Here is a 20,588-nt window from a genome sequence, read left to right as displayed (position 1 = left end):
ATGGCCTAGGATTGAGAATGTCTTCCCGGTGAAGGCTCTTTCCTAATTAGAGATCTGTAGTTCAAACCCCCAAGATGAATTATTCCCGGTGAAACATCTTGGCAAAAACCTTAGAATCCAAATAAATAGGACACATCCACCCAAAGAGGAATTATTCCCGGTGAAACCTCTTACCCATTCGCTTAGAGCCAAAATAAGTTCAAAACTACATAGCTTTCTCTTGTGCTATAACAAGGACCCTCGATTAGCCTCCTCTTGGGCTTTGTACAAGGACCCGCAGGCTTCTTAAAAGCATTTCCAGCTTCCTCTTGAGCTTGTATACAAGGACCCATCAGGTTTCTTATAAACATAGGAACAGGTCTTTAGTCACCTTTTAGCCTACCCTGGTGAGTTTTCTTCCAATTTAAACCAGACTTTAAACAAGCTAAGTTTGTCTCAATTTTGCATTGAGTACACCTTTTGGAAAGAGAGACATGGACAGTCTCTGTCACCCTTATCTTCATCAATCTTCCTTAGCAGAGTCTAGGATCCATGCTTTGGGTCATCCTCAGCATTGAGTCAGCCTTCATCTTGGGCTTTAAACAAGAAGTCTCCATTAGATAATCTTTCTGCCATTCATTTTCAACAAAACCCCTGGAAAGGGTTAGCCTCCAAAGTCAATTAAAATCAACCTCCATAAATCCCTGGAAAGGGTTAGCTTCCACACATTCTTTCATTTTTAATATAAACCCCTGGAAAGGGTTAGCCTCCAAAGTCAATTAATAAAAAATGTCAAAAAAATAAAGATTCATTTCTCTTAGGAGATAATTTCCCCAAAAGAGTCAAAACCCCTGGAAAGGGTCAGCCTCCAAAAAACATGATAAAGTCAGTCTTTTAACAGACAAATTCACCAGCTGAGTCAAAATCCCTGGAAAGGGTTAGCTTCCAAAGAAAAACAGTCTTTTAATAAATAAAACCTCCTCAGTAGAGTCAAAACCAACAAAAACAGTTAGCCTCAACCTTGGGCTTCATACAAGGCACCCAAACAATAAAACTCCCCTGTCAAGAGTCAGCCTCAACCTTGGGCATTGTACAAGGCAGATAATAGAGTCTCCCCAGTGAGTCCTTCATCATTCAGTAGCCACAACCTTGGGCTTTGTACAAGGCAGATAAACCATACTTTCATGTGTCAAAGATTCCTAACACCTAGGATCTTTTCCCCTTAGAGTCATCCATACTCAATTCATTTATTTAAGAGTCTGCCACAACCTTGGGCTTTGTACAAGGCAGAAAATAATGTTTTCCCTAGCTACAGTCAGCCACAACCTTGGGCTTTGTACAAGGCACATAAAATAGAGTCATTCATTCAATTATCCTCAACAGTTAGCCACAACCTTGGGCTTTGTACAAGGCACACAAATAGAGTCTCCCTAAGTAGAGTCAGCCTCAATTCTGGGCTTTGTACAGAACATAAAAATACCCTGTAATTAATCCCCAGTGGAGTCATCTCCCAGAGTCAATATATTAATAAATCAATCAAAAAGCCTCAAGCTTGGGCCTCATACAAGCCAGCTAAATTCAAATCTTTTATATAGTAGATAGACATAGCTTATCTCTATAGAGAGATATTTTTACTACTCTACCACATTCAAACAAACAAACATTTCAATTTCAATTTCAATCAAAGTCTCCCATTTAGGACTCTGAAAGACATGCTCTGGCACATCCCCAGACTTGTACACTTTCCCTAATTTGGACGAGCATCTTTCTTTCATTTAAGAGGCATCTGACTGGCATACTTGCACACACAAGTAAGGTCCCCCTCTTGAATGAAATGAATCCAGTTATTCTGTCACTCCTTTAAATGTTTGTGGTAGAATAGTACAAATACCTCTCTGTAAAGATGATTTTATGTCTCTTTACTGTAAACAGAGATTTAATTCCAAGCTTCAACCTTGAGCTTCAAGCAAGGCACCAAAAACAATTAATTTCCCTAGTTAGTTCCCCGAACTACATTAACCTCTGACTTCCACTAGGGATATGTAGGCATGAGGTTCACAAGGAATCTCAGCGAGCTAATAAAATACCAAAAAAAATAGTCAGTCTGTCTGTCTGTCTGTCTCTTCAAATCAAATCAATTCCTTCTCCTAACACAAAGGAGAAACTTTCCCAATCATTAGCAGCAAACACAATCACAATGACACAGAGAAGGTTCCTGCAGAGTACTACAGATATGTAGGGTGTTTAAACACTTCCCTATGTATAACCGACCTCCCGGACTCCAGAATTTCTAGTCTAGGTGAAATCCCCACACTTAGCAAACTCCTAGGGTTTAGTTGAGATCTTTTTTTCCCTTTCCTACTCATAGGACAAATAAGAAAGTTCGTGTGATATCGTAGGAAGAACTGAAACAAAATTCATCCCACCACGGGCGCATTCTCCTTCCAAATTTCGCGTGAAGGGTTTAGCGTGCCGTCCTCCCAAGTGAAACGGGGAGGTAAGGAAAACGACACCACACTTGGCTTGCATGGAGTTTTGACCAGGTGAGATACCATTCCCAAAGGTACTTCTATGGATAAAGAGATTTCAGCAACGGGTTCTACCAGTGACCCAGAATTGTCAGCCCCCTCTAAAGCACCCCCGAACATGATACATGCATACCACGCAATGATACTTTAGGAAGAAACCTATCTGAGTTGTAGTATCGGGTCGCGACCATAACTTGGCATGCACCAAGAATAGCCCTCCCACTACGTTCCTAAAAGTTAAGATGGGTTAAAGGTGACTAAAGGTCCCTGAGCTCCGACGCACCCAAAGATACATGCATAAACCTCTCTCATGCGAAAGAGGTACACAATAACCAGTGGAGGCCTAACTCAAGCGCGAACTTCATTTTGACCAACCCGAAGCATGCACAAGGGGGGTCTCCATGACTATGCCGCTCCTAATATTAAGTGTTCTTGAATCCGGGAATAGGATTTGTCCTTCATTTATTTCCCAAAACAGCCCTGAAAAATAAAACAAGCAAAGCAAACAATAGAAAACATTTAAAGTGTTCCTAAACTTTTAAGGTAACCCCTCTTTTATTCGAAAGCGTCCCCAGCAGAGTCGCCAGTTCTGTAATACGGTGAACTGACTTTTATATCAAAATGTCGCGGTAAGCAAGAGTGGCCACCGACTTTTATTTTATCCAAATAAATAGAAAGGCTAAAAGAACAGGAAAACCTTTTAAATAAAACTGAGTTCGGGGGGTAATTTATGCAAAGGCAAGGTGTAAGGCACCCTTTGCATCCATGGTTTTCCATGGGCTCTTAATTGCTTTGCTCTTTTTCGTTCAGAAATGTAGAAGAAGTGAATACGGACTTTAGCTCGTAAATGAGCGTAGCCATATCGAAGTTTTTTAAGAAAAGGGTAGAAAAAAGAATTTAAACCAGAGCATGCAATTAAGGGCAAATTACCTTGATATTTGTAAAAAAAAGATTCTTTTAGCCTTTCAGGGTGAAAGGGTCTATCCATGCCATAAGAGGGCAGGAAGCCTTTCATTTGGAGGTTGAAGGGTCATCGCAATATCGTTCGCCATAAGAGGCAGGCAGTCTAAGGGAAGGATCAGAATAGCCTTTCGTAGGCAACCAGAGGATACCTCAGCACTTCGTAGGCAACTTCGAGGGACGAGGTCATATTTGGCGAACCGAAGGCAGCATCATTAGGGACTTATGACCTTTGAATGAATTGAGGGCAACATTTGCTGAGGTATCCTCGTATTCGAGGGACATGGCTATTCTGCAAAAAACACAAGGCAACAGGCAACAGGCAACAAGAGGGTTTACCACAAAAGCGTGCGTGGGTGCAACAATCACGTGATTAATTCAATATATTATCTTATAATTAGTTATTCTAAATTGATAAAAAAGCTTGCACTCCCAAGGATTACTAACCACGCAAAAATAAACAGTAATAATAGTTAAAGAGATATGGGGAAGGGGAAAAAGAAACCAGCGGATCCGTAATAGGGTTTGGCATAAGTAATAATAATAATAAGAAAATAAAAAAAGTGAATTTCAGGGTTACCGAACACTCGAGCTCTGACTGGCTGACTGACCCTGAAAATTAGAAAAGGAAAAGTAAACGTGAAGGGGTGAGTGCATTATCAATTCACCGACAATCAAGGCTAACCCTAACTAAATAAAAAGGCAAAAAGAAAATAAAAACATGGAGAAGACTTAGCTTTTGATTTGATCTGATATGGTTGGCAGTCTCGGGGTAGCCTCGTGTTTAACCCTGAAAAATGGGCAAAAATAAAGGCAGACAGAAAAAGACGTGAGTGTAGGCGGAGTTCATTATATTTGAAGGTAAACCCTAATTTTAAATAAAATGGGTAAAATAACAAATATTTAAATAAGTGTAAACTAAGGACTTAGCTTCGTAATGGGCGTGGTGCGTAATCGGAGGAAACCCTGTTGCTAACCCTGAAAAAGACACACAAAAATATTTTTTAGTGTAGGGCAATGTTCTCGCAATCCCTGATTTGGGCGCAAATTACATTAAATAAAATATCGGATTTAATTAATTATTGGTTTTTCAACCTAATTAATTAAATCGGGAAAAATAGGGTTTCGATAAAATGTCTTAACCCTAGTATTTATTTCTATCAATTAATTAAACATATAAATTAGACAAATTAAACTAATTTTAAACAATTAAAATAGAAACTTAATAATAATTAAAATAAATAAATATTTTTAATTTTTATGTTTTCTAAAAAAAAGAAATATATAACAAAATATTAAAATAGAGTATGAAAAAAAGAGTTTTGAAAGAATAAAATAAAATAAAATAATAAAAAAAAACTATGTTATAACAAATAAATAAAAAGAAAAGTTTAGAAACACTCAGCTTTTATCCAGTGAGGGTGACATGGGAGAGTCCATGGTAGACTTGCAGTTGATGAGCATTGGATCAAACGAGCTACTGATCTGATGGCCGTTGATTAGAGGTGCACGATGGTGGTGTGTGTGAGAGCAGGTACCAGATCACAGAACTCAATTATGTAACAAAAAAAAGCGTTGAGGTAGGGTTCGAACCCAGGCCCTCACGCTTATACCTTCAACACGCTCACCAACAAGCCACGCTCACATGTTGTTATTTTTAAAAACTTGTAAATAATATAAAGAAAAAAAGATTGTTTGAAACCTCTCACGCGCGCGCCCTCCCTTCTTCTTCCCCGTTGCGATCGTAAATGTAACAGACCCTTTGGCCACGATTTTTCAGCATTGCCATTGACCTGCAACCTTCGAAAATCCACTACACATAATATTAACGCAAGATAAAACCACAAAACGAACCGGATTTTCCTTCTGAGCGTAGTTGTAGCCTTTGTTTCGTCTAATTTTTTCTGGTTTGCAATGTCCCAATTCGAAGCTTTGAAACCCTAACAATGGTGACTCCTTCAACCTGCAGCAAAACTTCAATTAAACGGTATCAGTAGATTACAAACAACATTATGAACACGATTACATATTCGAAAACGGTTTATGATTCATCCATGAATGAGTATGAGTTTGAAACCGTTTGACACAAAAACGTGAATGGGAGAACACGTTTCAGCGTCTTTTGACTGAGGCTGAAGGCTAATTCATGTTCAGGAATCACCAAGGATTTGTTTAGGATGCTTAGGGTGATCTGAATTGGCCTAAAATTTTATCTCTTCTCCTCCTTTGATTCACGATTTTGTGGGTTTGTGGTATGGTTTTTCTGCGGCCAAAAGAAGTCCTCTACTCTGATTTTTGTTGTCAATATATAGACAAGTGATTTTAGGTTTAAGAACTTGAATCGAATCTTTGTGAATTGTGGAGATTGAGATTTGATTAAAAATCAATCATCCAAGCTTTCCAATTTTGTTCAATCTCACTCTTTTCCAAATATTCTCACGTATATCTCTTGCCTTGTGAATCAGTATTAATTATATTGACAAATGTCTCATATAATCTTTCCCCTTTCATTATGATTTTAATTTGATTTTTAAATGAATAAAAATCAATAATTAAAGAAATAAAATCATAAAATAAAAAGAAGTTGATTTATGGGCCTTCTAGGATGTAAGATTGGGCTTCTTCTTTTTGTACCTAAAAATATTAGTAAGAGCAAACAAATTATGCATTTAAAGAAAAAGGATAAAATATTAGTATGATGAGTTAAAATGATTTAATAGTTTTAATTTAAAATTCAATTTAAATTAAAGTTGAATTAAATATTAAAACTATAAACCTCAATAATTAGTGAAATAATAATCAAAGCTATTAAATCGTAAAATGAACATATGCATGAAATTTTTGGATTTTTTGTATAAATGCAAATTTATGTTAATGTCCTAATGGAAGTATAAAAACTTAAACTAGTAGAAATAAAACCAGGAGGGCAAATTTTGGGGTATGACAATATGTCATGGCAACTCATGATGTCACATATACATGCATAATTCATCAATCGCGAATTATTCATTTCATTCACAAATGCATAACAAATAATTCATGCATTTCCACAATTCAACAATACGAATTGTTTCCATTTCATCAACCTACATGTTAAATCAAAACATGCATACAACAATTGTTCTATAGGATTCACGCCAAAAGGCTACCTACAACATTTATCAAAGCATACATTGACATTCATAATCAAACAATGTATATTTCCTCTAAAATGCCATAAACAAAACCAAATGGTCCAACACAATTGCAACAACATATAAACGATGTGAAAGCATCACATTTATATAGCAATCGACCAAACAACCAAAAGACACATCGATCACACGTTTCTAAACGGTAAAACCAAAGAGAAGTCGGCCGATTCTCAAAACCACAATTAAATAAAGTCCTCAAATGGCCTCCAATCCTACCCACTAGAAAGTACATTTCATTAGGTTTTCAACGCTTCAAACGGGGACCAAATCAGAGTTACGGTTCAAAAGTTACGATTAAAACAGTTTTCAGCATTTTTTGTTCAGTATGAGTCACTGCAAAACTTTATGTATCGATGCATAACTCAACTTGGATCGATGCAAAACTTTATGAATCGATGAAAAATCCATTTTGGATCGATGCATAAACTATCTTGGATCGATGCATAGCATTTTGGATTAATGCATAGCATTTTGGATCGATGCATAACACGTTCCAGGTTCTGTTTTGTCTATTTAACACATTTTGGATCGATGCATAGCATGTCAGAAAATGCTTAAAAACCAGATTTTTCACGTTCTAAACCCAGTTCCAACCAAATTTCACTCCCCCAAACATATTTTACCGATAACCAAGTATTCGATAACATCACCCGACTATACTACTGGATTTACTCAACCTTTCAACCGCAAAAACATCAATTTTATTGAAATCATAAGTTTGTATCAAATTAAACCAAACTTTTCAACCAAAACAAGACAACAGCTACATATACATATACAAGTATAAGATAATCAGTATTCTCCCCCTTACCCGAGTGTAGCAACGATCAGAATCGATTTTCGATGAAAACCTAGGATTTTCTCTCCTTTTTCCCTTTGACTTCTCTTTTATTTCTCTTTCTCTTCTTTTCTCCTGTTTTTCTTTTCTCTCCTAATTCTCTCTGTGTCTTATAACATTAATCACTTATGATATACTTATCATAATGCCCAAAATGCCCTTGCTCACAAAATATCGCCCAAACGTCCCAAAACGCTATAAAACACATACGGCGATAAAATACATAGGGAAAATATTATTTATCCATAAAATATTATTAAAACACAAATAATCGAAAAAAACTCGATTAAATAAAATAGATAAAAATCGGGGCGTTACAACTCACCCCCACTTGGAACATTTTCGTCCTCGAAAATATACTTAAGCCGAACAACTCCGGATACGACTCGCGCATTCGACTCTCCAATTCCCAAGTCGAATTACCATTGGCAACTCCACCCCAAGCTACCTACACAAGCGCAATCTCTTTGCCTCGTAACTGTTTCATTTCCCGATCCACAATCTTAACCGGTAATGCTTCAACAGTCAGGTTGTCTCTAACCTCAACCTCATCCATCGGAATCACATGCGATGGATCCGAAACATACTTTCTAAGTTGCGAAACATGGAAAACATCATGTAAATTCGAAAGATTCGGTGGCAATGCTACTATGTAAGCCATTGCACCAATTCTCTCGGATATCTGATATGGACCAATGAACTTCTAAGTAAGTTTCCTCGACTTTAACGCATGTCCAACACCCGTCACAGGAGTGACTCGCAAAAACACATGTTCACCTTCTTGAAATTCGAAATCCTTTCTCATTTTATCATGGTAACTTTTCTGCCTACTCTGAGAAGCTTTCATCTGTTCTCGAATAAACTTTACCTTCTCTCTAGTTTGCTGCACAAACTCCGGTCCAACCACAAAACTCTCACCAGATTCATGCCAACACAAAGGTGTCCGACATCTCCTACCATGCACTGCCTCAAAAGGTGCCATTCCTATACTAGAATGGAAACAATTGTTATAGGTGAACTCAATCAAAGAAAGATAGATATCCCAAGCACCACCATGCTCAAGAACACAAGACCTCAAAAGATCCTCCAAAGACTGAATCGTTCTTTCCATTTGACCATCCGTCTGCGGATGATAAGCCGAACTCAATCTCAACTTAGATCCTAAAGCTTTCTGTAAACTTTCCCAAAAACCAGAAGTAAACCGCAGATCTCGATCCGAAACAATGCTCAATGGAATACCATGCAATTTCACAATCACACAGATATAGATCTCGGTTAACTGCTGCACTGGATAACTGATATCAATCGGAAGAAAATGAGCCGATTTAGTCAGCCTATCCACAATCACCCAAATGGTGTCATTCCCTCTCTATGTAACAGGCAAACCTGTCACAAAGTCCATAGAAATGCTGTCCCATTTCCATTCTGGAGTATCCAACGATTGTAACAACCCTGTCGGTCGCTGATGTTCCACTTTTGACTTTTGCCATGTCAAACAAGAATACACAAATTGAGCCACATCTCTTATCAAACCCAACCACCAAAATATTTTCTTCAAATCTTGTTACATCTTATTGGCTCCCGGATGAATACTCAAACTACTCCGGTGACCTTCCTCTAAGATCATCTGTTTTGGCTCAGAATCATCAAGAATACAAATCCTACCGCGGAATCTCAACACACCCTGATCATCCACTCTAAAATCACCATTCTCACTTTGATTTGCAACAACAAACAAATCAACAAGTTTCATATCAAACTTCTGTGTCTCACTAACGATTGACAAAAAATCATTCGTCTCCTTCAACATACCCAAAGTCACACTATCAGGCTTTAATTCGCAAACCAAACTCAAGTCGCGAAATTGTTCCAAAATCCCACTCTCTCGCCATCAAAACAGACATATGTAAATATTTCCAACTCAAAGCATCGGCAACCACATTAGCTTTACCAGGATGGTAATTCTAGCTAAAGTCATAGTCTTTCAGAAATTCTAACCACCTACGTTGCCTCATGTTCAACTCTTTCTGATCAAACAAGTATTTCAAACTCTTATGATCACTAAAGACCTCGAACCTTGCACCATAGAGATGATGTCTCCAAATCTTCAACACGAAAACGACTGCGGCCAATTCCAAATCATGAGTAGGATAATTCTTTTCATGAATCCTCAACTGCCTAGAAGCGTAAAGCCATAACCTTACTTTCTTGCATCAAAACACCACCTAACCCCATATACGATGCATCACAATACACCACAAACGGTTCATTAGGATCTGGTAAAATCAAAATCGGAGCTATAGTCAATCTTTTCTACAGCTCTTCAAAACCTTCCTCACAATTAATATATCAAACAAAAGCCTTACCCTTGCAAGTAAGCTGAGTCAACGGAAGTGTCAACTTGGAAAAGCCTTCTATGAATCTACGATAATAACCCGCCAGACCCAAGATGCTTCTAATCTCAATAACCGATCTCGGAGCCTCCCATTGTAGTACTATATCTACTTTGGATGGATCCACAGCAATCCCGTTACCTTAAATCACGTGATCAAGAAAACTCACTTCTGATAACTAGAACTCGCACTTGGATTGTTAGACGCTGGCCGGAGGATCTAGAGGGGGGGTGAATAGATCTCACAGAGTTTTTCAGAATTATTTCGAACTAAAGCGAAAGCGATTCTGAATCGACTTGCGTCTATTCCGGACCGTTATTGCAAGGGTCGTATATGTGACAAAAACACAAGATAATTGAGATTAACGATGAAGTGATATGTTATCGAATCAATACGTTTCACAGCTGAAAATCAATTAAATTCTAAATTGACAAACTTTGATTTGCAATGCAGTAATAATGGAATAAGCAAAAAGACAAACACTTGGTGATAATGTTCAAATTAATGATGATTCAAGATGTGGTGAATTGTGATGTTTATGCAGAACCTTAATTCACAATTTTAACACTTGAATCGTTAATCAATTTTGCAATTATGACCAAATATGAACAGAACGTAAATGAAAAGATAAAAGCGACAAGAACACGATATTTGTTCAGGCAGTTTGTCGATCGTCCTCGCTACGACTACGTCTGCCCCCAATTCCAAATTGAAATTGGGAAATCTTCCATTAATGTTGAAAGTAGTATATACAAAGAAGAAAACAAAGCGATAAACAATAAACCGAATTTGTCGATCCTTTGAATCTTCTTCCCCCTTAATCTTGAGTCAGATCAAGGTGATCCAAGAGCTTCACTTGATCCCTTTTCTGCAGTGTCTTGAATTGCCTTGAACCCTTGTTCTTCAATCTTCACACTCAGATGGATCCTCGATGAAACCTCTTGATAAAAACCCCCAAGAAACACCTATCTTGGAGGACAAAACCCTCGGATTTTATTCACCAAAAACCCCACAAATCTTCACCCACTAGGAATCTTCAATTCCGTTCCATGGACGTTATCGAACTCGATCACTAACCCTCAACGCAAGAATGATTATGTGTAATTGTGTTGGAGATGACGAAGAACGAAGATGAGAAGCCTTTGTGTATCTTTCAGTCGTTGGTGTTGTTTTCAATAATTGAACCTTGGAAAATATATATGAGAGCTTTTTAGTTGATGCAGAGAAAACCAGAAATTTTGGCAGTTTTGATCAAATAGGTCGACCTAATTTAGGGCTGGGTCGACCTAACAGAGCTGCCTATCCTTTGGAAGTCAGTATTGATCAGATAGGTCGACCTAATTTAGGGCTGGGTCGACCTAACAGAGCTTCATATCCTTTGGATGTCATTTGTTCCCAGTTAGGTCGACCTGTCAAAGAAGTAGGTCGACCAGAATCCACTTCAGATGAGTTTTGGGGAAATTTTCTCAGATTAGGTCGACCTAGTTGTTGTGTAGGTCGACCTAGCAGAATGATATGTAAATTTCTTCATTTTAGGTCGACCTGTGTTGGGAGTAGGTCGACCTGCCTGCTGATTTTCTGAGTTCCTCTTATTTTGCTTGTGTTGAGTCGACCTGTATGCATAGTAGGTCGACCTGCTCTGTTATGAGTGACCAAAGCTTGCTTTTCTTTGAGTTCTTCTGCTTGTGCCTTGTTGCTTGTATGCTTGTTGAGTTTGCCATGAATCAAAAACATCTTTGTGAGTGTGATCATGTATTCACATACTCGCCCTTTTTGATGATGGCAAACCGGTAGTAGAAGCTTTGGCAATAAGTGGTAAAAGCTCCCTCGTACACTCAGCATCTATTTACTCAGCTGAGCTCCCCCGTACACTCAGCATCTATCTCCCCCTTTGACAACATCAAAAGAGATACAAGAAAAAGAGCAGAGGAGAGTAACGAGAGAAACATAGATAACACGCTAGCATTCATACTATAGTAGATAAAAGGTAGATAGTGATAGCATGAGAGCCAAATATGTTTAAAGGTGTATTAAAGATGAGACACATATATGAGCAAGAGAGATATATGTATGAAGTCACTATAAGCATGTTAATTGATAGCATATTATAGTATCAATAATATTTTTGGAAGTGAACAACAATTACGTTACCGCTTTCTCAATATGTAGGTGTCAACTTTAGTGGCAGCCTTTAGTCAATGTGGAATGACGCCTGGCTTGATAATGAACTACCTTTACGCTAAGAGAGATGTTAGCAAAAAATATATATAAAGTAAAGGAATAATATTAAGAGAGAACAAACGTAATTAGCCCAAATTGGAGATATCGAGTATCCCCAATTCCCTACGAATGTTGAAGTATTGTTCTGTTGCTAGAGGTTTGGTGAAGATGTCGGCTAGTTGCTTCTTGCTTTCTACATGTTCAAATGTAACGTCTCCTTTCTCTACATGATCTCGTAGGAAGTGATGTCTTATTTCAATATGCTTGGTGCGTGAGTGTAAGACAGGATTTTTACTCAAGTTTATGGCACTTGTGTTGTCGCACATGATAGGTATACGATCAAGCTTAATACCAAAGTCAAGAAGTTGTTGCTTGAGCCATAATATTTGTGCACAACAGCTTCCAGCAGCTACATATTCTGCCTCAGCAGTAGATAATGCAACCGATACTTGTTTCTTGCTATGCCAACTTATCAATGAATTTGAGAATAGATGACATGTTCCACTGGTGCTTTTTCTATCGGATTTGCAACCAGCAAAATCTGAATCGGAGAATCCTACCAAATGGCACTCATTTCCCTTTGGATACCATAGGCCATATGTAGTAGTTCCACGTAAGTATCGCAGAATTCGTTTGACAGCTTTTAAGTGAGATTCTTTTGGACAAGATTGATATCTTGCACACATACACACACTAAACATAATGTCTGGTCTTGAGGCAGTAAGATACAATAGTGAACCTATCATACCTCGGTACAATTTCACGTCAACCTCTTTACCTTTCTCATCTTTGTCTAGATTAGTATTTGTTGCCATAGGTGTGTCAATTTCCTTCGCTTAACTCATTCCAAATCTTTTGAGCAGCTCCGTACAGTATTTAGTTTGATTCACAAACGTTCCATGACTGAGTTGCTTGATTTGTAGGCCAAGGAAGAAATTTAGCTCACCCATGAGACTCATCTCAAATTCACTCTGCATAAGCTTAGAAAAATCTTTGACAAGTTTTGCATTAGTCGACCCAAATATAATATCATCTACATAAACTTGGACTAAGAGAACATCTTTATCTTTTCTTTTAATAAAGAGAGTAGTGTCAACTTTACCCCTAGAGTACCCTTGACTAAGAAGAAATTTGCTCAAACGTTCGTACCAAGCCCGAGGGGCTTGTTTAAGACCGTATAGAGCACGTTTCAGCTTATAGAGCAACATAGACTTCTTCATTTATATAGCCATTTAGAAAAGCACTTTTAACATCCATTTGGAATAGTTTGAAGTCTTTAGAACACGCATAAGCAAGTAAGAGACGAATAGCTTCGAGACGTGCTACAGGAGCGTATGTCTCTTCATAATCAATACCTTCCTCTTGATTATAACCTTGGGCAACTAATCTCGCTTTGTTTCTAGTAATAACGCCGTTTTCATCAAGTTTGTTACGAAAAACCCATCTAGTGCCTATTACTTGATGATCTCCCGGATGAGGGACTAAGTCCCAAACATCATTCTGTTTAAATTGGTTTAATTCTTCTTGCATGGCCATTAGCCAATGCTCATCAAGTAATGCATCCTTAGCATTTTTCGGCTCAACTTGTGAAACAAAAGCAAAATGATGACAGAAGTTACTTATCTTTGAGCGTGTTGTAACGCCCCTTGAGATGTCTCCTATTATATTATCAATTGGATGGTCTTTCACATTTGTCCAGGCCTTAGGAAGTTCTTCATTGTTTGAGATGCTTTCTTTTTCATTTTCATCATGAGACTCATCTTTCTCTCTCTCAGCATCTTTCTTTACAATACTTTCATTCTCGTCTTCCTTATCTTTGACAATGTCTTCAGTGGATGGACCTGCACCATTAAACGAAAGACCTTTCTCGACATATTTTGTATAAGATTCATCAAAAGACACGTGTACTGACTCTTCTACTATAAGTAATCTCTTATTATATACTCGATATGCTTTGCTAGATTGTGAGTAACCAAGGAATATGCCCTCATCAGCTTTAGCATCGAATTTACCAAGATTATCCTTACCATTGTTCAAGACAAAACACTTGCAACCGAATACATGGAGATGAGATACATTTGGTTTTCTACCTTTTAGTAATTCATAGGGAGTTTTGTTCAGTATAGGACGTATTATTATCCTATTCAAAACATAACATGCGGTACTAATCGCGTCAGCCCAGAAATACTTAGGTAGATTACCCTCATTCAGCATTGTTCTTGCCAGCTCCTCCAGAACCCGATTTTTACGTTCAACTACTCCGTTTTGTTGAGGTGTTCTAGGAGCTGAAAAGTTATGCTCAATTCCATGTTTATCACAGTATTTTTCAAAAAGATAGTTTTCAAACTCTCCACCGTGATCACTTCGAATTGCAACTATTTTGTTGTTCATTTTGTTTTGACATAATCTTGCAAATTGTGTGAAAGCTGGAAAAGTTTGATCCTTACTAGGTAGAAAGATTGTCCAACAAAATCTAGAGTAATCATCGACAATGACAAAACCATAGGTGTTTCCACCTATGCTTTTAGTCCTTGAAGGGCCAAAGAGATCCATGTGAAGTAGTTCAAGAGGGCGTGATGTTGAAACCACGTTCTTTGATTTAAAAGAGATTTTTGTTTGCTTTCCCTTTTGACAAGCATCACATAGATGATCTTTTGAAAACTTCATTTTAGGTAAGCCGATTACTAAATCTTTTGTGACAACTTTATTAAGTAAGTCAAAATTTATGTGGGCGAGACGTCTGTGCCAAAGCCATGAGTCTTCGCATAGAGCAATTAGACACTTGGTACTAGACTTAGATACCTCATCCAGGTTTAGCATGTAGATGCTGTTTACTCTTAAGCCCTTAAACATAATGTCTCTTTTCTTAGTATGTTCTATTGTGCAGCCAGAATTCGTAAACATTACTTTAAAATCTTTGTCACACAATTGACTTATACTTAAAAGATTATGTTTAAGGCCTTCTACTAGCAGCACATCAGTTATAGTAGTGGTAGAAGGGTTACCTACACTTCCTTTACCAAGTATGGCTCTCCGATTGTTATCTCCATAGGTGACATACCCCTTTTTCTTTGCTTGAAACTCAACGAAAAGAGATAGGTCTCCCGTCTTGTGTCTTGAACATCCGCTATCAAGGAACCACAACCTTTCAGCAATGTCAAGACACTTTTCCTGCAGGATTAATTTAGAAAGGGAGGTCCCCAATTTTCATTGGGTCCTTGGTAGTGAGTACACATTTTGTTGCCCTTAGGCAACCATTGAAATACTCCTTTAGGAACTAAAATTCTCCTAAATTTGCATTTTTCAATGGTATGTCCCTTTTGGCAACAATAATGACAGGTAATATGATGAGAATATGTTGTTTTGCTAGTTGATGCTTTTGGTACAAAAGTGTATTTACTATATAAAGGAGTATACGATCTTTTGAACATATTTGGATCAACCGCAAAGGTCACTTTTGGTTGTAGAGCCTTGTCTAACTTGGCTTTTAGATCTCTTACTTCTTTTTGCCAAATGTGACATGTCTCACAACCAAACCATGATGTAGGATCTATTTCAACTTTATCCTTTTGAATGTCTAGCATAGATTGTTTTAAAGCTTCCATATCCTTTTCGGTTTTCTCAACTTTTGATTCAAGATATGAAAAGATTTTCTTATTTGAGGCCAAAAGTTTGAAAGCTTCAATTGCATCTCTATGTAATTCTTCAAAAGCAAGTTTTAGTTGAGAATGAGATACCTTATCTATGAGTTCAGGTTTAAGATGACTTACAACTTTCTTTTTCTTGTGTTGATGAGCCATAAGGCATAAGTTTGCTGATTCTTCTTCATCGCTTGATGAGTTTTCACTAGATGAATCACTTTCCCATGCTATGTAGGCTCTCTTGGATTTGTTATGACCTTTGTTTTGGTTCTTCTCTTTTTCCTTCTTAAGGTATGGACAATCTGGTTTGTAGTGACCGGCTTTCCCACAATTAAAGCAAGGGCCTTTGATTTTTCCTTTGTTGTCGTCATCTTGTTTGAACTTGTTTGATTGCTTTCTATATTTGATCAAGCCTTTGTCAGAATGTTTTGCTCCATTTTTCTTTAGATATTTGTTGTATCTTCGCACAAACAGTCCCATTTCCTCATCATCGGAGTCTTCGTCATCACTTGTATCACTATCCTCTAGCTCTTGTCTTGAGGTCTTAGAGCTTGAAGCTTTTAGAGCTATTGACTTCTTCTCTACCTCTTTCTCCATGTTCTTTTCTTTCTTTGCCCTTTTCTCATGCATGTCAAGGCATTTAAGGTGTTGTTCATGTTCCTCTAGTTTACCAAAGAGAGTGGTAATGTCTAAGGTGTTTAGATCATTTGCTTCCTTTATTGCTGTAACCTTGGGTTGCCATTCCCTGTTCAAGCATCTTAAGATTTTGTTAGTAGCAACTGCATTGGAAACAGGTCTATCAAGAGAATTTAACTGATTTTTCAGGTGAACGAATCTCTTCTGCATGTTTTCGATGGATTCACCATCTTCCATGTGGAAGAGTTCGAACTCTTGAGTTAACGTATTGATCCTAGCTAGTTTGACATCATCCGTTCCCTCGTGGGCAACTTGCAATGTGTCCCACATAGCTTTAGCGAATCTACAATGGGAAACGCGATAGTATTCATCAACTCCTAGAGCTGAGATTAGAATGTTTCTCGCTTTCCAATCGTATGCATATCTCTTTTCATCTTCAGCATCTCAAGTATTTTCTGGTTTTGGAACAACTGCACTAGCTGCATTTGTCATGGTGATCTGAAAGGGACCATTGACAATAGCTGTCCATATGTTCCTATCAATTGCATTGATGTGGACACACATACAATCCTTCCAATAGCCATAGTTTTCACCGTTGAAAACTGGAGCTCTATTGTGAGCTCCTTTAGGTCCGGAAGCCATCTTTCCAATAAGTGTTTCACGTAGCACGGAATAAACCAGAGCTCTTGATGCCACTTGTTAGACGCTGGCCTGAGGATCTAGAGGAGGGGGGGTGAATAGATCTCACAGAGTTTTTCGGAATTATTTTGAACTAAAGCGAAAGCGATTCTGAATCGACTTGCGTCTATTCCGGACCGTTATTGCAAGGGTCGTATATGTGACAAAAACATAAGATAATTGAGATTAACGATGAAGTGATATGTTATCGAATCAATACGTTTCACAGCTGAAAATCAATTAACTTCTAAATTGACAAACTTTGATTTGCAATGCAGTAATAATGGAATAAGCAAAAAGACAAACACTTGGTGATAATTTTCAAATTAATGATGATTCAAGATGTGGTGAATTGTGATGTTTATGCAGAACCTTAATTCACAATTTTAACACTTGAATCGTTAATCAATTTTGCAATTATGACCAAATATGAACAGAACGTAAATGAAAAGATAAAAGCGACAAGAACACGATATTTGTTCAGGAAGTTCGTCGATCGTCCTCGCTACGACTACGTCTGCCCCCAATTCCAAATTGAAATTGGGAAATCTTCCATTAATGTTGAAAGTAGTATATACAAAGAAGAAAACAAAGCGATAAACAATAAACCGAATTTGTCGATCCTTTGAATCTTCTTCCCCCTTAATCTTGAGTTAGATCAAGGTGATCCAAGAGCTTCCCTTGATCCCTTTTCTGCAGTGTCTTGAATTGCCTTGAACCCTTGTTCTTCAATCTTCACACTCAGATGGATCCTCGATGAAACCTCTTGATAAAAACCCCCAAGAAACACCTATCTTTGAGGACAAAACCCTCGGATTTTATTCACCAAAAACCCCACAAATCTTCACCCACTAGGAATCTTCAATTCCGTTCCATGGACGTTATCGAACTCGATCACTAACCCTCAACGCAAGAATGATTATGTGTAATTGTGTTGGAGATGACGAAGAACGAAGATGAGAAGCCTTTGTGTATCTTTCAGTCGTTGGTGTTGTTTTCAATAATTGAACCTTGGACAATATATATGAGAGCTTTTCAGTTGATGCAGAGAAAACCAGAAATTTTGGCAGTTTTGATCAAATAGGTCGACCTAATTTAGGGCTGGGTCGACCTAACAGAGCTGCCTATCCTTTGGAAGTCAGTTTTGATCAGATAGGTCGACCTAATTTAGGGCTGGGTCGACCTAACAGAGCTGCATATCCTTTGGATGTCATTTGTTCCCAGTTAGGTCGACCTGTCAAAGAGGTAGGTCGACCAGAATCCACTTCAGATGCGTTTTGGGGAAATTTTCTCAGATTAGGTCGACCTAGTTGTTGTGTAGGTCAACCTAGCAGAATGATATGTAAATTTCTTCATTTTAGGTCGACCTGTGTTGGGAGTAGGTCGACCTGACTGCTGATTTTCTGAGTTCCTCTTATTTTGCTTGTGTTGAGTCGACCTGTATGCATAGTAGGTCGACCTGCTCTGTTATGAGTGACCAAAGCTTGCTTTTCTTTGAGTTCTTCTGCTTGTACCTTGTTGCTTGTATGCTTGTTGAGTTTGCCATGAATCAAAAACATCTTTGTGAGTGTGATCTTGTATTCACATGGATAACTTAGCATAAAGCCTCTTCTCTTTCAAAATCTGCAAAACAATCCGCAAATGCTCTGCATGCTCCTCTAGAGACTTAGAATAAATCAAGATGTCATCAATAAAGACCACAACAAACTTATCCAAATGATCATGGAATATCCGATTCATATATTCCATAAACACACCAGGTGCATTAGAAACCCCGAACGGCATCACCAAATACTCGTAATGCCCGTACCGTGTCCTAAATGCCGTCTTCTGAACATCTTCTTCTTTCACCAAAATCTGATGGTAACCAGTTCTCTAATCGATCTTACCGAACACACTGGCTCCCACCAACTGATCCATCAAATCATCTATCCTTGGAAGTGGATACTATTTCTTAATTGTCACCTTATTCAACTGGCGATAATCAATGCATAATCTCATACTTCCATCTTTCTTCTTTACAATAAAACTGGAGCACCCCAAGGCGATACACTAGGCCTCACAAAACGCTTTGCTAGTAATTCTTCCAATTATTTCTTCAATTCGACCAACTCTGACGCCGATATTCTATAAGGGGGCATAGAAACAGGCTTAGTACCAGGAACTAGATCTATGGAAAATTCCACCTCTCTCTTTGGCGGTACATCATAAAAGTCTTCAGGAAACACTTCCGGAAATTCACACACAACCGAAAAATCCTCGACTGCAGCTCGATCCTCCACAGTCAACGAAGCAAACAATCCAAACAAATGTGCTTCATCCGCCAAAAGTCTTTTCAACTCTTTGGTAGATAAGACATAAGATTCTCCATCTCCATCAAGAAAAGGAAACCTTACCAATTTGTGATAACAATCAATGTTGACACGATTGTATACCAACCAATTCATCCCCAAAATCACATCCACGTCTTTCATCGGTAGACAAATCAAATCCATCACGAACTCCCTACCATAAATGGTCAAAGGACAACTCAAACAAACTAATGAAGTAGTTATCGAATCCGAAGATGGAGTGTCGATAACCATATCTCCGCCTAAGGGAGATAACACCAAATTCAAACGCTGCACACATTAGGCAGAAATAAAAGAGTGAGTGGCACCAGTATCACTAATAGAAACCAAAGGTATATCATGAATGAAACAAATACCTTTGATCAAATGATCCGCAGTAGTAGGCTAAGCACCTGCTAAAGCGAACACTTTGCCACCTGCTGGAGCTTGTTTCGGCTTAGGGCAACTCATACTATAGTGGCCGACCTCACCACAATTATAGCACGTCACTTGCTTCTGCTTACAATTCGAAGCCGTATGGCCTTCCTTCCCACACTTAAGACACTTAGCCTTCTCTTTCTTGCATTCGAAACTGCGATGACCAACTTCACCACAATTGAAACACCTTGGAGAAGACTGATTTCCTCCCCCTCTTGGTTTATTGCCATAACCCGCTTTCTGCTTCCCTTTGTCAGCAGGAGTTTCATAAGGCTTACCCCTGAACTGACCCTTACCTTTCTTATCGTTCTTATTCCGATAAAAATCTGAACGAGCCCTCAAATCTTCATCATAGATTCAGATTTTGTTCACTAATTCTGAAAACTTCCTGATCTGTTGGTATCCAATCCCCTGCTTGATTTCTCGCCTCAAGCCATTCGCAAATTTCAGGCACTTCGACTTTTTAGAACCTGTTGTATTATAATTCGGACAATACTTCACAAGTTGTTCAAACCTTGAAGCATAAACAGCAACAGATGAATTCTCTTGTTTCAGCTCAAGGAATTCAATTTCCTTTTTACCTCTTTCATCCTCTGGGAAGTACTTCTCAAGGAAAGCCTCCTTGAACACCACCCAAGTAACCACAACCTCTTCCTCCACAAACCTCTGTGAAGTGTTATTCCACCAATCCTCCGCTTCTTCCTCAAGCATATGTGTGCCTAGCAGCACTTTCTTCTCTTCGGAACAAGTCAT

At 38.3% G+C, this 20,588-nt stretch overlaps 1 protein-coding gene across 1 annotated transcript; it reads right to left on the bottom strand.

Annotated features, from left to right (window-relative positions):
* Positions 1-19,157: 19,157 nt before the first annotated feature.
* Positions 19,158-20,588, bottom strand: LOC131639659 (uncharacterized). Its single transcript, XM_058910139.1, has 3 exons — positions 20,306-20,588; positions 19,811-20,179; positions 19,158-19,660 (listed from the first exon to the last, which is right to left on the bottom strand). The coding sequence occupies exons 1-3, from the start codon at positions 20,586-20,588 to the stop codon at positions 19,158-19,160; spliced, it is 1,155 nt and encodes a 384-aa protein (XP_058766122.1).

Source organism: Vicia villosa, unplaced genomic scaffold (assembly GCF_029867415.1).
Source record: "Vicia villosa cultivar HV-30 ecotype Madison, WI unplaced genomic scaffold, Vvil1.0 ctg.002727F_1_1, whole genome shotgun sequence".
Taxonomy (NCBI): Eukaryota; Viridiplantae; Streptophyta; class Magnoliopsida; order Fabales; family Fabaceae; genus Vicia; species Vicia villosa.
Note: the sequence above shows the minus strand (reverse complement) of the source record. Positions and strands in the feature narration are given on the sequence as shown.